The sequence below is a fragment of the Eleutherodactylus coqui genome, chromosome 6 (assembly GCF_035609145.1).
Source record: "Eleutherodactylus coqui strain aEleCoq1 chromosome 6, aEleCoq1.hap1, whole genome shotgun sequence".
NCBI lineage: Eukaryota > Metazoa > Chordata > Amphibia > Anura > Eleutherodactylidae > Eleutherodactylus > Eleutherodactylus coqui.
Genome location: NC_089842.1, coordinates 147,021,653 through 147,038,312, shown reverse-complemented (window position 1 = coordinate 147,038,312; position 16,660 = coordinate 147,021,653). Strand labels below are relative to the sequence as shown.

General features: G+C 44.4%; 1 protein-coding gene across 2 annotated transcripts in view; it reads left to right on the top strand.

Annotated features, from left to right (window-relative positions):
- The window catches only part of PPFIA3 (PTPRF interacting protein alpha 3), a 141,279-nt gene that overhangs the window by 25,275 nt on the left and 99,344 nt on the right, over nucleotides 1-16,660 (top strand). For both annotated transcript variants that reach the window (XM_066607904.1, XM_066607903.1), the window contains exon 2: nucleotides 1,240-1,810. In XM_066607904.1, coding sequence (XP_066464001.1) covers nucleotides 1,577-1,810 — 234 coding nt within the window. In that variant the 5' untranslated portion in view covers nucleotides 1,240-1,576. The remainder of the gene's footprint in view (nucleotides 1-1,239; nucleotides 1,811-16,660) is intronic.

The window sequence follows — 16,660 nt, the reverse complement described above, 5'->3', positions numbered from 1 at the left end:
CCTGGCTTCCGCCAGTATAACTGAGGCCAACCGTTAGAGTTGAAACCCTGGGTGACATAATGGGGGATATCCTTGAAGCCCCAAAAGGTCTGGTGCTAGTCTGCAGCTCCATACCCTGATTTACTTCTGGCTGATTATCGAAAGCCCAGAGACAAAACCACCCACTAATGAGCCACAGGCCATTAACTACGCAGACTAATGCCAGACCCTGAACATTTCCTTGTAACCGGAGAGTCCAGAGCTTTCCTGGATCCCGCACCGAACACCAGAGCTACTAACTCCACACCAACTTCATGGCCCTTCCACCACTAGACTGTCATAAAAAAAATTAAATAATCTTGTTATTTACCAATTTATTCTGCAGTGCTTTCAGGTAATTTTATTTATTACCTGCACCAAGATGAGTACTCATTTTACCGACCTCGGAAGGATGCAAGCAGGGGCGTAACTATAGAGGGTGCAGGGGATGCGGTTGCACCCTGGCTTAGGAGCCTTAGGGGGCCCATAAGGGCCTCTCTTCTCCATATAGGGAGCCCAGTACTATGAATAAAGCATTATAGATGTTACAGGTTTTGCATTGAGGCCAAGAAGCTTCAAGTTATGTCTCTGTGCAGCATGGTTTAGGTATGGGTACGGGTACAGATACCGATAGAGGGGTGGCCCCAGCTCACGTTTTGCATCAGGGCCCCTGAGCCTTTACTTACGCCCCTGGATGCAAGGCTGAGTCCACCTTAAGCCAGCTACCTGAACCAAGCAGAGATTGAACCCACAACCTGAAGAGTTTAGGACTGCATTTCTGCTGCCTTAGCACTCTGCACCACACGAGGCTCAAAAACACCTCTAAAAACACCTTCCCACTGTACCAAGCCAAAAATTCCATTCCCAACCAAAAGCCCCAATCATAAACTGAAAAAGGGAGGGTTGGTAGGAGATTGTTCCCTGGCAGAACTAAAATGGCTTCTCACCTGCCTTTTCCCCCCTTTTTTATAACTCCCCTAATCCCACCTCTCTCCCCCACTCCTCCCACAGTTCCATGAACCTCTTTCTATCCAAATTTCACATTGACTCCCTCCAAACCCATATATGCTGGCCTCCACCTATGTCTTTGGCCCTAAGTACAGTCTAACTTTAATACTATGGTACTCATAATAATAATTTTATTTCTCCTAATTGAGTTTTGCTTCACTATTCCTGGTTATGACTATGCATTCATCTAAAATCTATGTCTCTTGTTTCTAGGTGATGTTACATACTTATGTGGACATTCTTAATGGTTGGTGACTGCAGTGAGGAGAGTCCTGACTTCTTGACCTGGTCCATACGTCTCGAAGTAGTGACTTGATCTGGATTCTTCTTCTGGTCTGTGAGAAAGATGCTTCAAGCTGGACACTACACGTAGTTTTCATACACATGGTTACCCTTCCATTTTCATTTCTGATGTGAACAAGTGGATCCACTCCTGTACCGTATCTTTACCTCCCCCTACCTGTTTGCCTTGACTGGATTTGTCAGCATTTATAGCCCTCCCTGGTGCCTTCTTTTCCTGGTGTATATTTCGTGACATAAAGCTATCAAGATGATGTGTGAAGTGATGCCAACCATTAATGAGGACAACCGTCGAGGTTCGACCTACAGCTCTGACGATGCTAACTTTGAGCAGCTTATGGTAAACATGTTAAATGAGAGGGAGAGGTTGCTTGAGACTCTGCGGGAGACTCAGGAGAGCCTGGCCACTGCACAGCTACGGCTGAGAGAATTGGGTCACGAGAAGGAATCTCTTCAAAGGCAGCTGAACATCGCACTTCCGCAGGTGAGAGCCGAAGGATCTTGAATTGCATTTTTCTCAGATCTTCTATTGCATAAGTACAGTCTTTAATTATTCTTTGTGTCCACTTCTTGTATTGTCATTTTTTCAGTGGTTCCTTTTTTTTGCTTGTCTAGAGATGAGACATGCAGTTGAGGTCCTTAATATCTGAATTAAGGGCCAAACTGAAACACACATGTCAAACACAAGGCCCACGTGCCAAATCCGTCCCGCCACATCACTTCATGTGGCCGTGCAGCAACTTAACGGGTATGCCACTCACCCAGCCTGCAGCTCCGGTCTGGCTGTGGCAGTGCAACGTCTGTGACAGCTTACCTCTTCCCCCCCTGATGTCTGAGTGCGCCATCCTGTATGCAGCACAGACGCTGAGGGGTGAGGTCGGTGGTCACAGAGTCTACACTGGGGCTGTAGAATGGGTGAGTGGAATGCTTGCTGGAATGCTGCCTGGCCAGAGGCCAATAGAGGGGCGTCACCATTACTACTGAAACTACTATCGGGATCACATATTACTACTGGGGCCAATAAAGTGGTTATTATTATTACTATTGGTGCCACCAATATAGGGAACACTTACTACTGGGGCCACTATGGTGATTGCTATTATTACTGGGATACTATGTGGGAGCCTTTTACTACTGGGGTCACTATGGGGGATCCTTATTACTACTGAGGCCACTATGGTGGTCACTATTACTACTGGGGTCACTATGGGGGCCATTTTTACTACTGGGACTACTATGGGGCGCACTATTACTATAGGGGCCACCAATATTGAGGATACTTGTTACTATGGCCACTATGGGGATTACTATTACTACTGGGGTCACTACCGGTATTACTACTGGGGCCACTATAGTCGACATTGTTACTATAGGGGTCACTATGGGGAACTTATTACTACTGCAGTCACTATGGCGGTCATTATTACTACTGGGCCTACTATGGGGGGCACTATTACTATTGGGGCCACCAATATAGGGGACACTTACTAGTGGGGCCACCCTGATTTTAAGACTGATATATTTTTTGTTAGAATTCTATAAGCTAAGCCTCAAACACTACATACACTTTTGCAACCATTTTCTGGCTCAAGTCGATCTGAAATTAAAAAAAAATAGAACACCTCCGCAAAAAGTTGTGATTAAAAATGTCTTATCGTTTGGTGTTTACAGCTCCTATGCAGATTGTGTTTCCGTAGAATAGACTACAGGCAATCTGTGTGTCGTCTTCTTCATATTCTGCAGATAGTAGAAGAGAGGTCAGATAGAGCATAGTAGCGGAACAACCTTTATATGGGGCAACTATCAACTTAATAATCTCTTGAAAGAGCTAATGCAGATAATAGTCGTTCGATGTAAGCACTGCCATCTACAACTCGCTCACTAGTCGCTAGTTGTTTTGTTTTAGCTCATCTTAAAAGAACAGTCTGGTTGACCAAAAGTCCTCTCGTATAAAGTCGTTTGTATTTTAATAACCTGCAAACAAATTTGCATGGAGATCCCCCTTACAAACAATATCTTGTCAAATAACTAATGACCGACTGCCATGCACGCCCCTCGGTGACTTTTCTGAGCCCCTATCTGGATGATAGTTGCTCAGTGTAAAGATACACAAACACATGATTGTAAGATGACCAAACACCGGGTTCGTTTGTAGTCTGTAGAACGGAAGCAATCCATAAATCTGCATTGGAGCTGAAGACACACAATTGCCGGCTTTTTATACATTTGTGATGGAACCGAGCAGTGATTCCACTACTGATGTTTGTGTTATTGCTTTCCTATCTTGTGCCAAGCTGGGCAATTATCATGTAGGCAGCGCTATACAATGACAGCAGGATTCCAGTGGGAGTATGAAGAGCATTGACTGGCTGTGGCAGGAGTCCACAGACCAACGAGAATAAGTGTAAAACGGGGATACTAGCTTAAAGGAGATGTCCCGAGGCAGCAAGTGGGTCTATACACTTCTGCATGGCCATAATAATGCACTTTGTAATGTACATTGTGCATTAATTATGAGCCATACAGAAGTTATAAAAAGTTTTATACTTACCTGCTCCGTTGCTAGCGTCCTCGTCTCCATGGAGCCGACTAATTTTTGGCCTCCGATGGCCAAATTAGCCGCGCTTGCGCAGTCCGGGTCTTCAGCAGTCTTCTATGGAGCCGCTCGTGCCAGAGAGCGGCTCCGTGTAGCTCCGCCCCGTCACGTGCCGATTCCAGCCAATCAGGAGGCTGGAATCGGCAGTGGACCGCACAGAAGAGCTGCGGTCCACGAAGACAGAGGATCCCGGCGGCCATCTTCAGCAGGTGAGTATGAAGACGCCGGACCGCCGGGATTCAGGTAAGCGCTGTGCGGGTGGTTTTTTTAACCCCTGCATCGGGGTTGTCTCGCGCCGAACGGGGGGGGGGGGTTTAAAAAAAAAAAAACCCGTTTCGGCGCGGGACATCTCCTTTAAAGGCTTTGCTCTTTTATTTAGTTTTTAAATCAATGTTTTTTTGCAAATGAAGACTTTTTGTAATTGTTTTTAATTAAAACATTTCTGATTGTTTGGTTTCTATGCTTGTATTGTTTTTCAAGCTATGGCTGGCGGGAGGACTGAAATTTTAGCAAATTCTGTCAGTCAGAGTAAACTGACTGACTCCTTCCTTAGCCTGCTCCCCTGTTGTGAACCTGCATTCACTGCCTTTCAACTGAGTTATTACTGGGGGCTGTATAACAGTGCCAGGAAATGTGGAGGAGATCAGAAGTATAGAGAGCAGATAAAGCTACTATTACAGAGGGCTGTAATTCACTCCAGGTGAATTTTCTGCTCTTATCAGCAATTAGCTGTAACAGGCCAGCAGTTACTCAGAGAGAGAGAGGATGAAGAAATAGCTGTGTAGTATTGAGTGGACATGGTTATGCTACACAGCATCTGAAAGAGGAGTAGGGAGGGGGAGCTGAGCTTGTACACATTCATGAGAGAGACTGATCAGTGCTGGAAATGCCCCACTTTCCCCAGCCAGAAACTTTACAGTAAGATAGCCTGCAAATCAAATATGAGGCTTTCTAAATATATGAGAAGGAAAACTCAATGCACAAAACAGATAAGTACAGCTAAAAGGGGCTTATCTAAGCTAAAGACAAATCCTGTTCATATGCTTCAGTAGGCTGTATGGATAGCATATAATGCTCATGTATTACATGGTTTCCTAGAAAATGCAATGACCACAATATAATGCTACAATACAGCTTTCCATGCTGGCAACAGTTAATTTACAGGAGTTCCAGCAGCAAAGCTCCCCAATGATCAGCTCATTGCTGTGGAAGTTTGTCCTTACTGGACATCTTTAAGCCCAATGTTACACTGTTCTACATAGTAAAAAAATTATTGGGTGGCATTGTAATAAAACTTAGGGTAAAAATGTAGAGAGGTGTTTGAAAATGTTTTAACGTTAACCCCTTACTGACCGGCCTATAGTGTTTTTACATCCTGCAGCTCCAGGACGTCTATGGGAGGGTGATCTACCTTCATACACTACAGGCGCCGTTTCTTACAGCCTCCACCTGTTGGCAACAGCTTCGATAAGCTGCGCTGGTCATTGCACCTCTTAACCCTTTAAATCCCCCAAACGATGTGCGGGGGTCCCATACGGCCCCCTGCAATGAGATTGCAGGGAGCGTGCGAGTGTCATTGCAGCCGGGGGCCTCCTGTGTTAGCAGAATGACTGTCAAGCCATCCCCGTTGGGTGGCTTGATAGGCTGCCTGCGCGATCACAGTATCATGTAATGCTATGGCATTACATCATACTGCAAGAGCGATCAAAGTTATTGTCCCCTCTGGGGACTAAAAAAATAGTCCAGAAATCCAAAGGTACCAATGCAAACTTCAGGACGTCCTGCAGTCCTGAAATACAAGTAGTGCCGCAAAAAAAAACCTAAATAAGTTTGGTATCGTAATAATCCTACTGACCTATAGGATAAAGTTGTGTAATTTGTGTTGCAGTTTTTGCGCCATAGAAACAAGACACACTGAAAGATGGCGGAATTTAATTTTTTCAAGTTTTTCAGTACATTATATGGTACATTAAATTGTACCATTTGAAAAATACAACTCGTCTCGTAAAAAACAAGCCCTCATACAGCTATGGCGATGGATAAATAAAGGAGATATGATTTTTTTTTAAAAGAGGAAGAAAAATTTAAAAAAAAAGCGTTGTCACTAAAGGGCTAAGGTTTTATTCATACCCTATGATTGATGTTTGATGTGAAAAACGATTACTGTACTTTGATTGTAATTCATAAAATTTATATCAATTTTGATTACGTTAATTTAGGCATTTACTGATTCTAGACTCTAGGATGTTTTTAGGTTGTTTAGGGGAGAGTTATCTAAATGAAGCATCTATACAATCAGTCATGTCTGCTCTCCTCTTCCTTACAATTCTGTGAATGACAGTAGGACCACTGGCTGTAGCAGGAGCTTCCCCCTCTATCCTGTCTGTAGTAGCACCAAAAATGGTGAAGCCCCACCCACTCAGTCATTCCCCAATGAATGGTGGTATAGATCTGCAGGACATTAACATCTGTGTTCTCTGCCAAATTTCTACAACACTATTCCTTTTAGGCCGCTTCCACATGGGCAGCGTAATATTGCCGCAAGAAAATCGCAGTGATATCACATCGGTGCTGTGTGCGATATCGCTGTGTTTTCTCGTGGCAATATTGTGATTTTGAAATCTAAGCCCTACCTCGAAAATAAGCCCTAGCGGCATAAAAAAGAATACATCACCTCTCTGGCGCTGTCATCTTCCCGTGCGTCTCCCCTAAAGCTGCTCGCAGTTGCTTGACGTTCTCCTGCAGAGCTTCCTGGTCGGGACTTTGAAAATCTCTGCCTCCGGGAAGCTCTGCCTTTGATTGGTTCTCAAGTGCTAGCTCAGCCATGGCTGTGATTGGTTCCTCGAGCACTGGCTTTGACAGTAGGGTTTTCTACTGTAAAATTTGCATTGCTTCGCACGAAAATACGATGCAACACATAGGAAGGCTCTATAGGGAAACATGGGCTATAAGACAATCGCAAATCACGGCTGTATAGAGCATGCCGCATTTTTGTAGTCTCGCAGTGTCGCAGGCTACAAAACATCGCTCGTGTGGACATACCCATAGGAAAGCATGGGCTCTACATGCATCCGATTTGTAGCACTGTTGCATTGTGACAAAATCGCCCATGTGGAAGCGGCCTAGATTTTGCTATCGAATATACAGGGGGTAGACGAAAATATGGAAGCACCATACGAAATGCATGTCTTATTGAAATCTGATTTATAATCCCATGTAATTTTAAGTGAACATCTGCCCAAACAACAAGCTTCCATTCATTGGTCAGGGGTTTGAGCCACTCAGCTGCTGGTACCTGCTTGCTCCAAAAACCACCCAGAGCAGGGCAAGAGGTGAAGTAAACACAAATTTGGCTGGAAAGCTCTCTGTTAAGCAGGCGTCAAAAGGGCAGCTCAGTGCTAATAATTAAAATCCTATGCCTTTCATACGGTGTTTCCATATTTTTGTCCACGTTTTTGTGATGTGTTTTAGACTCTTTTAGAGTGAATGCACATGGGCGGAAATTCCGCAGCGAGATTTCCCGCAGAATTTCCGCCCATGCACGCTGCCATTGGATTGGTTAATGTAATCCTATGCAGACAGCCGCGATTTGACCGTGTGAAAACTCGCACGGTAAACAAATCGCAGCATGTCCTATTTCTATGTGAGGCTCGCAGAGGAACGCACAGAGATGTCACTGCTGACGCGCCAGCTTTGCTCTGCGCATGTGTGGCTGTTTGCAAGCCGGCACATCGCAGAGCAGCGAGAAGACGCTGGAGGAGGTAAGCCACGGGTCACTGCAGGAACACGGCTCGCATCCCGCTGTGAGAATTCTCGCAGCGGGATCCAACTTCTCTGCATTTACCCTTAGACACCTTTTTTTTCATATGCCTGAAAAGAGGTGTAACTTCATGTAAAAATTCTGTCAAAATATTGCTACTGAGACAACTAATAGGTGGTATAGAGTCTGACAAAATTCCCTTAAAGGGGTTTTGTCATTAGAAAAAAAATCAATACTTGCCTATTTCTCCCCAGGCAGCCTTCTTATCACATCTTCTACTCACCTATCTTCTCCTGGCTCCTCCAGTCCGCCGGGTCACCTCACCTCCAGCCGGCTGGATCCTCATCTTCCTGTTTTGGAGCGTCCATTAGCTGCAGTTCACTTCCTGCAGGGCAGTGAACGCCGAAACATTGCCCGTCTGCTTCAGCGCACGTGCGATATCTCGCCGCTCTTCTTTCATATAGTATATGAAACACTAGCGGTGAGACATCGCGCATGCGTGCTAAAGCAGGCTGCAGAAGATTCGGCATTCCTTTCTAGGCAGTGAACGCTACATCACCCGTAGCGTTCACTGCCCTGCAAGAAGTGAACAGCAGTTGATAGATGCTCCAAAACAGGAAGAAGAGAATCCGTCCGGCTGGAGCTGACGTGACCCGGGGGACTGGAGGAGCCAGGAGAAGATCAGTGAGGAGATGCATTAAGAAGACCGCCTGGGGAGGAATAGGTAGGTTTAGAATATATTTTTTTTATGCCGGAACCCCTTTAAGAAGTGGCATTATTAGACTTGCTCACATTGAGGCAGATTTACTATCTGCTGTTTTCCTTTTGTCTTTCATTTCTAGGTTTACTATTCTTTTAAGCACATTTACGTCTGCACTCCACCTACTATAGTTATACATGAAAGGTTGGGTAAATTAGTAACACATTCCAATGTTTATCTGGTATTTATGCTGAGTTATAACCCATATTAAAGTCTAGAACAGCATTCACAATCCTAGTTGTTATTGGAAACAGTCAGCAAGCTTGTCATCAAACACACCCATAGCTTTGGGTTTCTGTAATGTAATTTCCTGAGCTGCGAATCATTTTGGATGAGTTTTGTTTTTCTGCACTTGAACCTAGTGTAAAAACGATGAAACTCACAAGAGTAAACTGTGTGGACACTGAACAAGCAGGGAATGTAGATGTGGACGAGTATGGCCAAAGTACATGCTGGAGCTCCAGATCAGTGGATGCTATGTAAAGCACCGTACCTGTGTGTATGTAGTTACAGAATAAATCTTGGTTTGCATAGAGGGCTCAGCCTAAGTTTCATGAGGACTGAGGTATTTTACTCTCATTACATATTTATATGACAAGTGTGCTATGTAAACTAACGGCTAGAGAGAAGAGAGCGCGTGGCAGAATGCCTGGCAGCTGAGAGGGCACTTTATGTATTGATCCACATCAGTGATTTGGGATGTCGGATGGATTTTCACAGAAATCTGATACTCAACCGTCTCTGCAAACCTTGCGGATTGCATCTTTCTATCTGTGATGGTCATAGCAGTCTCACCTTTCTTATTCATTTTTTTTTTGTGATTTCTGTAATGGGAGATGCAAAGCAGATTAATAAATGCAGAGGTGCCGCTGCCGGAAGGAAGGGCAGCGGTTGTTATAGAATCTGGGCCCTGAAGACCACTGTGATGCCAACAGTATTATAAATGGGCTACTAAAGTATACACATACAAACTTCACTATTATATCTGTACTTTGTCAAAAAAAATCAAGCACATAGAAGTTGTTGTTTTTCTGCAAAACTGGGCATGCAGTTACATCTCAGGCAGATAGGCCAATGATTAGAGTTGTGGTGTGATTAGATGAACGCTCCTGCCACCTGAGGCCCTAAAAGTGGTACCATCCTTGGTCTACAAAAGGCTCTCAGCGGCTCCTTGTGTGTAGTGACCTCGTCTTCCGCTTGTGTAGAGCTTGTTGACCAATAGACGCCATTAAAGAGACTTCACCCGTTAATAGAGTTTAAGAGGGGGGCATTATTGGAATGTGAGAAGCTGGATGGTCATATCGACAAATTGCCACCCAACGGGGCCGATTTAGCCAGACTGTTAGGAGGTGTTGGGACCAGTGTATGCGTGAGGACACATATACAAGGTGACCGGGTCAGGATGCTCTCGAAAGACCACCAGTAGAGGATCATCTGACTTTCCGACAAGCACGAGCCCCTGCATAAACACCTTTTACAAGCAGTTATTGTAGAAGCATCCGGTAGTATCCACCAGTTACCTATCTGGGCAGGACCTCCAGCTCTGTTCATCTATATCCATATCAATAGTTGATCAGCTGCAGTCTGCCGCTCAGGACCCTGGTTGATCAGCTGATCCAGTGCCTACTGTTAGTGCCACTACACACAGAGGTATGGAGCAGAGGTTGCTGCTTCGACTCCTGTGAGGTGGCCAGTGCTTGTAACTGCAGGTACTGTTCCCATTGATTCCACTGTTACATACACTGGCCACTACTTAGGAGTTGGAGCAGCAGCTTCTGCTTCATACCTCTGTGTGTAGTGGGGCTAACAGCGGGTAGCTGATCAGCCGCGGTACCAAGTGGCGGACCTCAGCTGATTAGCTATTGATGATGGGTCATCAGTAATACTTTCCTGGAAAACCCTTATCATTTTTTAATAAATCTCTATGCTGGCTGAAGGTCCCTTTTTATGATTGAAAGGACACTAACCTTTCACAGAACCTCTGCTCATCTAACGGCCTACTATGTATGTGTATCCTCACTCTTGTAATATACTTGCATTATTTTTTTTTACCTTTTTACCACTGTAAATGAAGTTAAGTGCCTGGCACTAGGGGTTTCCTTTCCAGCAGCTTTGCAGTCCACTGCCTGTTGTTAGGCATTTGGCTTTTTTAGTAACAGGGACATGGGGACACTGCTAGTTACGACATGCAGCAGAGGGGTGCACATTCAGATAGGTCATCAATAGCTTTTCCCTGGAAAACCCCTTTAAAAAGTGAAACTCTTGCATAGACCTAGAAATGCACTAAAAAAGTCTGCCTGCCTGTGGTCAACAGTAGGGGTAGCTAAGGAACCTACTGAATTAATTTCTGCATATCATTTGTACTTTATTATCACTTTTTTTGACTTTATTTATTTATTCCATACAATTTTGATCCAGTTCAGGAAAAAACAGAAAATTGAGTATCCAACATAACTCAATTGGAAAACATACTTAAAATGTTAAAGCAGGTACTAGAATTTTATCATCAGCAAATGGAAAACTGATACATTAACCCTTTCCAATCCCCTGTCTGACGTCTGAAGACATTCTGATTGAAGGCTGTACAGCTCAGATGTTGGAAGACGTCCGGCAGGGTATACTTACTGTATATTACTGGCTGCTCTGTTGTCGGGAAGCCTCGCCAGCATGTCCCACACCGCAGTACTGGCTCTAGCCAGCAGATGGTGCCATTGTATAATGACAGAAATAGAGAGCCCCCTAGGAAACCCTGAATCCAACTTGCATTGCAAAGCGTTAATGGTAAATGGATATGATTAACATGAACTTTCCTCTCCATCTAAAGCTACATTCACATGAGCGAGCGCAATATCAGGCCAAGGAACTTTGCACGATATTGCACTTCCCAATGTGCGGTTTTTCTTTCCGATGTTTTTTTTTTTTTTTTATTTTTTTTTATTTTTTTCAATTTTTTTCAATTTTTTATTTATTTATTTTTTCATGGCGATGTAAAGTGTTTTTGATTAACAATGGCATTGCATCGCTTCTGTGAAATTGTGATCTTCATGTGCGTGTTATGATCGCAAGTGTTTAACTTCAATGGGAAACATCGCACTAGCATGCACATCACATGACATGCGAGTGCCATGTGATGTATTTCAAGGTTTTATTAAAAACAATGGGCAATGCATTCCAAGGGAGCACCTAAAAATAAAATATGATGCAATTTTATTTTTTTTAATTAATTTTTGGGGATAAATCCATTAAAAAAAATTGATTTTATATTCATGCGAAGTTTGGGCGGATCACACAAAACTCGCGCCATAATCTCAGTCATGTGAATAAGCCCTCAGAGTACTGGGGATGTCTAGGAAGATGTAGTACCATAATGTGCTAAATAGAGATGAGCGAGCATACTCGCTAAGCACATATACTCGATCGAGCGTTGTCCTTAGCGAGTATCTCCCCACTCGGCAGAGAAGGTTCGGGTGCCGGCGGGGGTGACAGGTGAGTTGCGGCAGTGAGCAGGAGGGAGCGGGGTGGGGGGTGGGGGGAGAGAGGGAGAGAGAGAGAGAGAGAGAGAGAGATCTCCCCTCCGTTCGTTCCTCCCCGCTCTCCTCCGCCGCCCGCTGCCAGCAGCCGAACCTTTTCTCTCGAGCGGGCAGGTACTCGCTAAGGGCAATGCTCGCTCAAGCAATTGCCCTTAGCGAGTATGCTCGCTCATCACTAGTGCTAAACAGTTTCATTAGAGCAGTGGATCTAAAAATATTAGGGCCAATTTATAGGGAGGAACAAAAGTAGCAAAATCCCCAGGTCCACCGCCATATGGGGGCTTCTTCTACCCTCTTTAGGGTCATCACAGCTTCTTGTCTCTGATGCTTTGCTTGAAAATCCATGACCTGAGCATAGTTATCTGGGCACTATAGGCAGCTGTTATTGTGACAGAGTATGGCGGTAGTATGAGGAGTTTTAATATTTTGATATTCTATAGTTAGATAATAATTATCAGCCCTATATTCTCCTAAGACCTTTACAGACCTTGATCTGGTCTTCTACATTTCATAGCAAAGCAGTTGAATATTCTTGACGCTTCTATCTCGCCTGATGAGGCAGGTCGGCTCTAATTTGCATTCCAGTGTAAATTATTGTAGGTATCCAGCATTTTTATATCGCTCCTTGAGACCAGCTACCACTTATACCATAGCCTTAAGTGGCAATATTTTAGTATCAGCAACCTGCAGAGAGAGACCTGATTGTCACATTTGCACCATAATAGAGTTATAATCTATGTAGCGAACGTGTTTCCACCAGTCGGATCAGTCTGAGATCCCGGACCGAAGCCCAGGTACACGGCAGGCTAAAATTAGTGCTGTAGGCACAGTCTCATTGTGTCCTCCCCAGACCTGAATATGGAGTACGTGGGAAGATTAGGTTAGCAGTCTGTGTGCTCGGAATGGTAATGACTCTGCTTACAGTTTGGCGTTCCGGCCAGGGAGATTGAATTCCCTTATCCTGCAACAGCTATTTAAATGGTGAATGAACGGCTGAGCTTGAAGAAAGCCGAGTTCTTTCACAGCTTTTATGGCAGTTCCTTAGTACAGTATTTAAATTCCTTTCACAGAGACGTGTCCTTGCGTCATTCGCTGCGTGCAAATATATGCATACAGTTTAGATAACTACTGCAACTTTTAGTCTACATGGGTTATTTCCAACCCAACTCAGCCTACCCGTCTTAGAACTTTTGTGGTTGTGATCTATGGCAGTGTTCCCCAACTCCAGTCCTCAGGGACCGCCAACAGATCATGTTTTCAGGATTTCCTCAGTGTTGCACAGGTGCTGTAATTATCATCAGTGTCTTAGACATTGCCACAGGTGTTCTTACCATAGGATACCCTGAAAACATGACTTGTTGGTGGTCCCTGAGGACTGGAGTTGGGGACCCCTGATCTATGGGATTTGTTGACCCAAAAAGCATGGGGACGCACCTAGAAGGCTAGGAGAGGCTAATGCCACCTTAAAACGCAAAACCAGTGAGAACTACTATCTACTAGATCACTTTCTTTTTAACTCTAGTTCTCAAGTACCCTAAACTGGTCAAAATTGGCTTATTCTCTCTCGATAATATTGTCAATCAATACAGCGCTGGATGAACCAATCACGGCTATCACATTGGTTTGAGTGCTGCATTGATTGGCTGAGCAGCACTCGAGAACCAATCAGAGCCACCGCTTACTGGAGGTAGGATTTAAGAATCCCGTAACCAGGAAGTGATCTTCTGTGGGCGGCCAAGGACTGCAGGCAGCCTGCCGGAGCTCCGGAGAGCAGCGGGAGGGACTTAGCCTGAGCCTGTTAGATAATGTATTGTTTTTTTTTCTATGTAATGCAGAAAGGGATTATATTTCAAACCTCCCCAAAAAATCAGGGTAGGGCTTATTTTCGGGGAAACTGGGTACATTTGTGGATTTACCAAAATTTGTAGACTGGTGAGGGGTTGTCTAGAGAGCCATGAGGTTACCAGCACCACCAGGTCAACATACACTATCTTATCAAAAGTAATTGGATACCTGAGTAAGAATAAAAGGAGTATTTATTTCCATATGTTAATACTTAGTGGAGCTGCTTTGGCCCTAATGATATCGGTTACCCTCTGTGGCATACTTTCTACTGATGTCTGATACACTTCAGCTGGTATTTCCAACAGCAGAGCTCTGAGTCATTGCTGTTGAAGCCTGGAACTGAACAGGGATTGCCCATCTAATAACTGAAGTTGCCCAGCAGGGGTTCAGTCTATGAAATATCCAGGTTTAGTGAGAAACATTCTGTTTTGCAGTTAAAGGTTCTTTAATCGAACGTTCTCTGTACATCCTCCTATACCTGTTGTGTAACTACAACTCCCAGCTTGCCTTGAGAGCCACAGGATTAAGAGCCCTAGGTTGCAGCAGACAACATGACCTAGAAACATTTAGAGTAAAACTGGGTTCTGTATGAGGCCTTAGTCAGACGGGCGTTTTTCGCGCGATTTGCGCATGCGTCCGGCGATTTTTTTCAAAACCATTGCTTTGCAATGGTATCGGACACATGAGCGCTTTTTATGCGCTCGTCCGATAAATTATAGAACAGAAATCGCAGATCGCACCTATCTGCGATCTGCGATTCCTGTTCTCTTCTCTATATGCGCTCAATGGGGCCGGCGGCAGCAGCGCCGACCCCATTGAGAACATATAGAAGACAAATCATTCTTCTCTGCCACAGCTGTAACAGCTGTGGCAGAGAAGAACGATGTTTGCCCATTGAATTCAATGGAGCCGGCAATACAGCCGGCTCCATTGAAAGCAATGGGCTGCCGGCGTGCGCGGCATGAATTGTCGGGAAGGGCTTAAATATATAAGCCCTTCCCAACAATTCATCCCACACTCGCCCGCAGCGCATTGCTTTCAATGGAGCCGGCTGTATTGCCGGCTCCATTGAATGCAATGCGCTGGACAGCTCCGGCCCGTTTCTAATGAAACGCGGCTAGGAGCAGATTTTCGGGCGATTTTCGGGCACCGGTCACGCGATTTGCGGATGCGCATCCGTCATGCGATCCGCAAATCGCGCGAAAAAACGCCCGTCTGACTAAGGCCTGATACTGTATTATCTCCCTGATCATACCATATATACGAAATTGGAGGCACAGAGCTGCAGATGGGCCTCATACATTTCACCAGGTTCTATATTATACCTCCCTACAACTGTTGTATTTCTGTAGTACCACAGTGTGCAAACACCCCAAGCACTGCTTTGCATCCATTTAATGGGGTTTTCTGGGACTCTGGAAAAACATTACAGGCTTAAAATGGTTTAAAGGGCCACTCCAATGAAAACACCTTTTTTTCCATCACTGTACCCCTCACCTGATTATCACACTCTGGAGGTCTCCCCTCTATAGTTCAGTCACTTCCATGCAGTACAGCCCTCTCTTTGCTTATCAGGCACTTTATTGATGTTGCTTTTACTTTTCTGTGCTATCAATCCCATGATAGGATCATTATATGAGCGGCTAGAGCCTTTGCTATCTCTGCCTGCTGGGAGGACACAGTCATTACACTCTGTATTCACCTTCAGAGCAAGTATACAATCGAGAGGATATGCCATGATCTCCTCTATTATAACTGTGTGACAGGGGCTGCGTGATCATTATTAGTAACAGTGATAGGGTCCATGTAATAGCATCACACAGACAGAGATACTGATTAGTTTGAGACATCAAGAACCAAAGTAAATCTTAACTATACAGAATGAGATCACATGACCCCTCTGGAGCAGACGGACTACAGGAGTTACAGATAGAAAGGAATAACTAAAGTAACACTAGCTGACTTATATATACTGGCAGATGAATAGAGAAAACAATCACTGGAATGGTCCTTTAAAATAAAGAAAAATGTATACTTGCCCACTCCAGTGGCTCCTTGTTCATTGCTGCAGCCCCAGCTACCGCCACTCAGAAACTAGAAGAAGCAGGCGGGCGGTCACATGCTGTTCATTGAGCATGTGACTGTTCAATCAGTCAGCGGCTTCAGCGGTGATTCTTCCATGGCCGCCATGCAGCATTGGTTTTACATATTTCTTTTCTTCCTTTAGTTACCATTTAGATAATAATATAACAATAATTCCAGCATTTAATTGGCTATGGTAGAAATGCACACAAACAATATTTACAAATGTAGGAGTCATTTTCACCTGAGAAATGAAACCTATCATTGTAGATATATTGTACTGTAATGCATAGTGTATAGAAGACCTCTACAGCCAGCATCCTAGCGATTACAGATTTGGAAGAGCTTAGAGCAAATTGTTCCATGTACACCGATTGGCCACTTTATTGCAGAGACCCATCTAATAGCACGTTAGACCTCTTTAATCCTTCAAAAGCACAGCAGTTGATCGTGGCATAGATTCCACTCGGTGATGAAATCGTTCTGCAGGAACATTGGCCCATGCAGACAGGATAGCTTCTTGTAGTTTCCATTACTTTGCCTCCAGCAGTTTTAACTGTTGACACCTTACTGGAAAGGTTCAGGAAGAGTTCATCAATTCATGCTGCTTGCTACAAATTCTGACCCTCCCATCAGGATAGTGCTACAAAAAATTGGATACATCTGACCAGGCAAATGTTTTTCCATTGCTCAGTTATCCAATTTTTCTGTTCTTTTGCCAACTGGAGTCTTGGCTTCCTGCTTCCCTTAGACAGCAATGG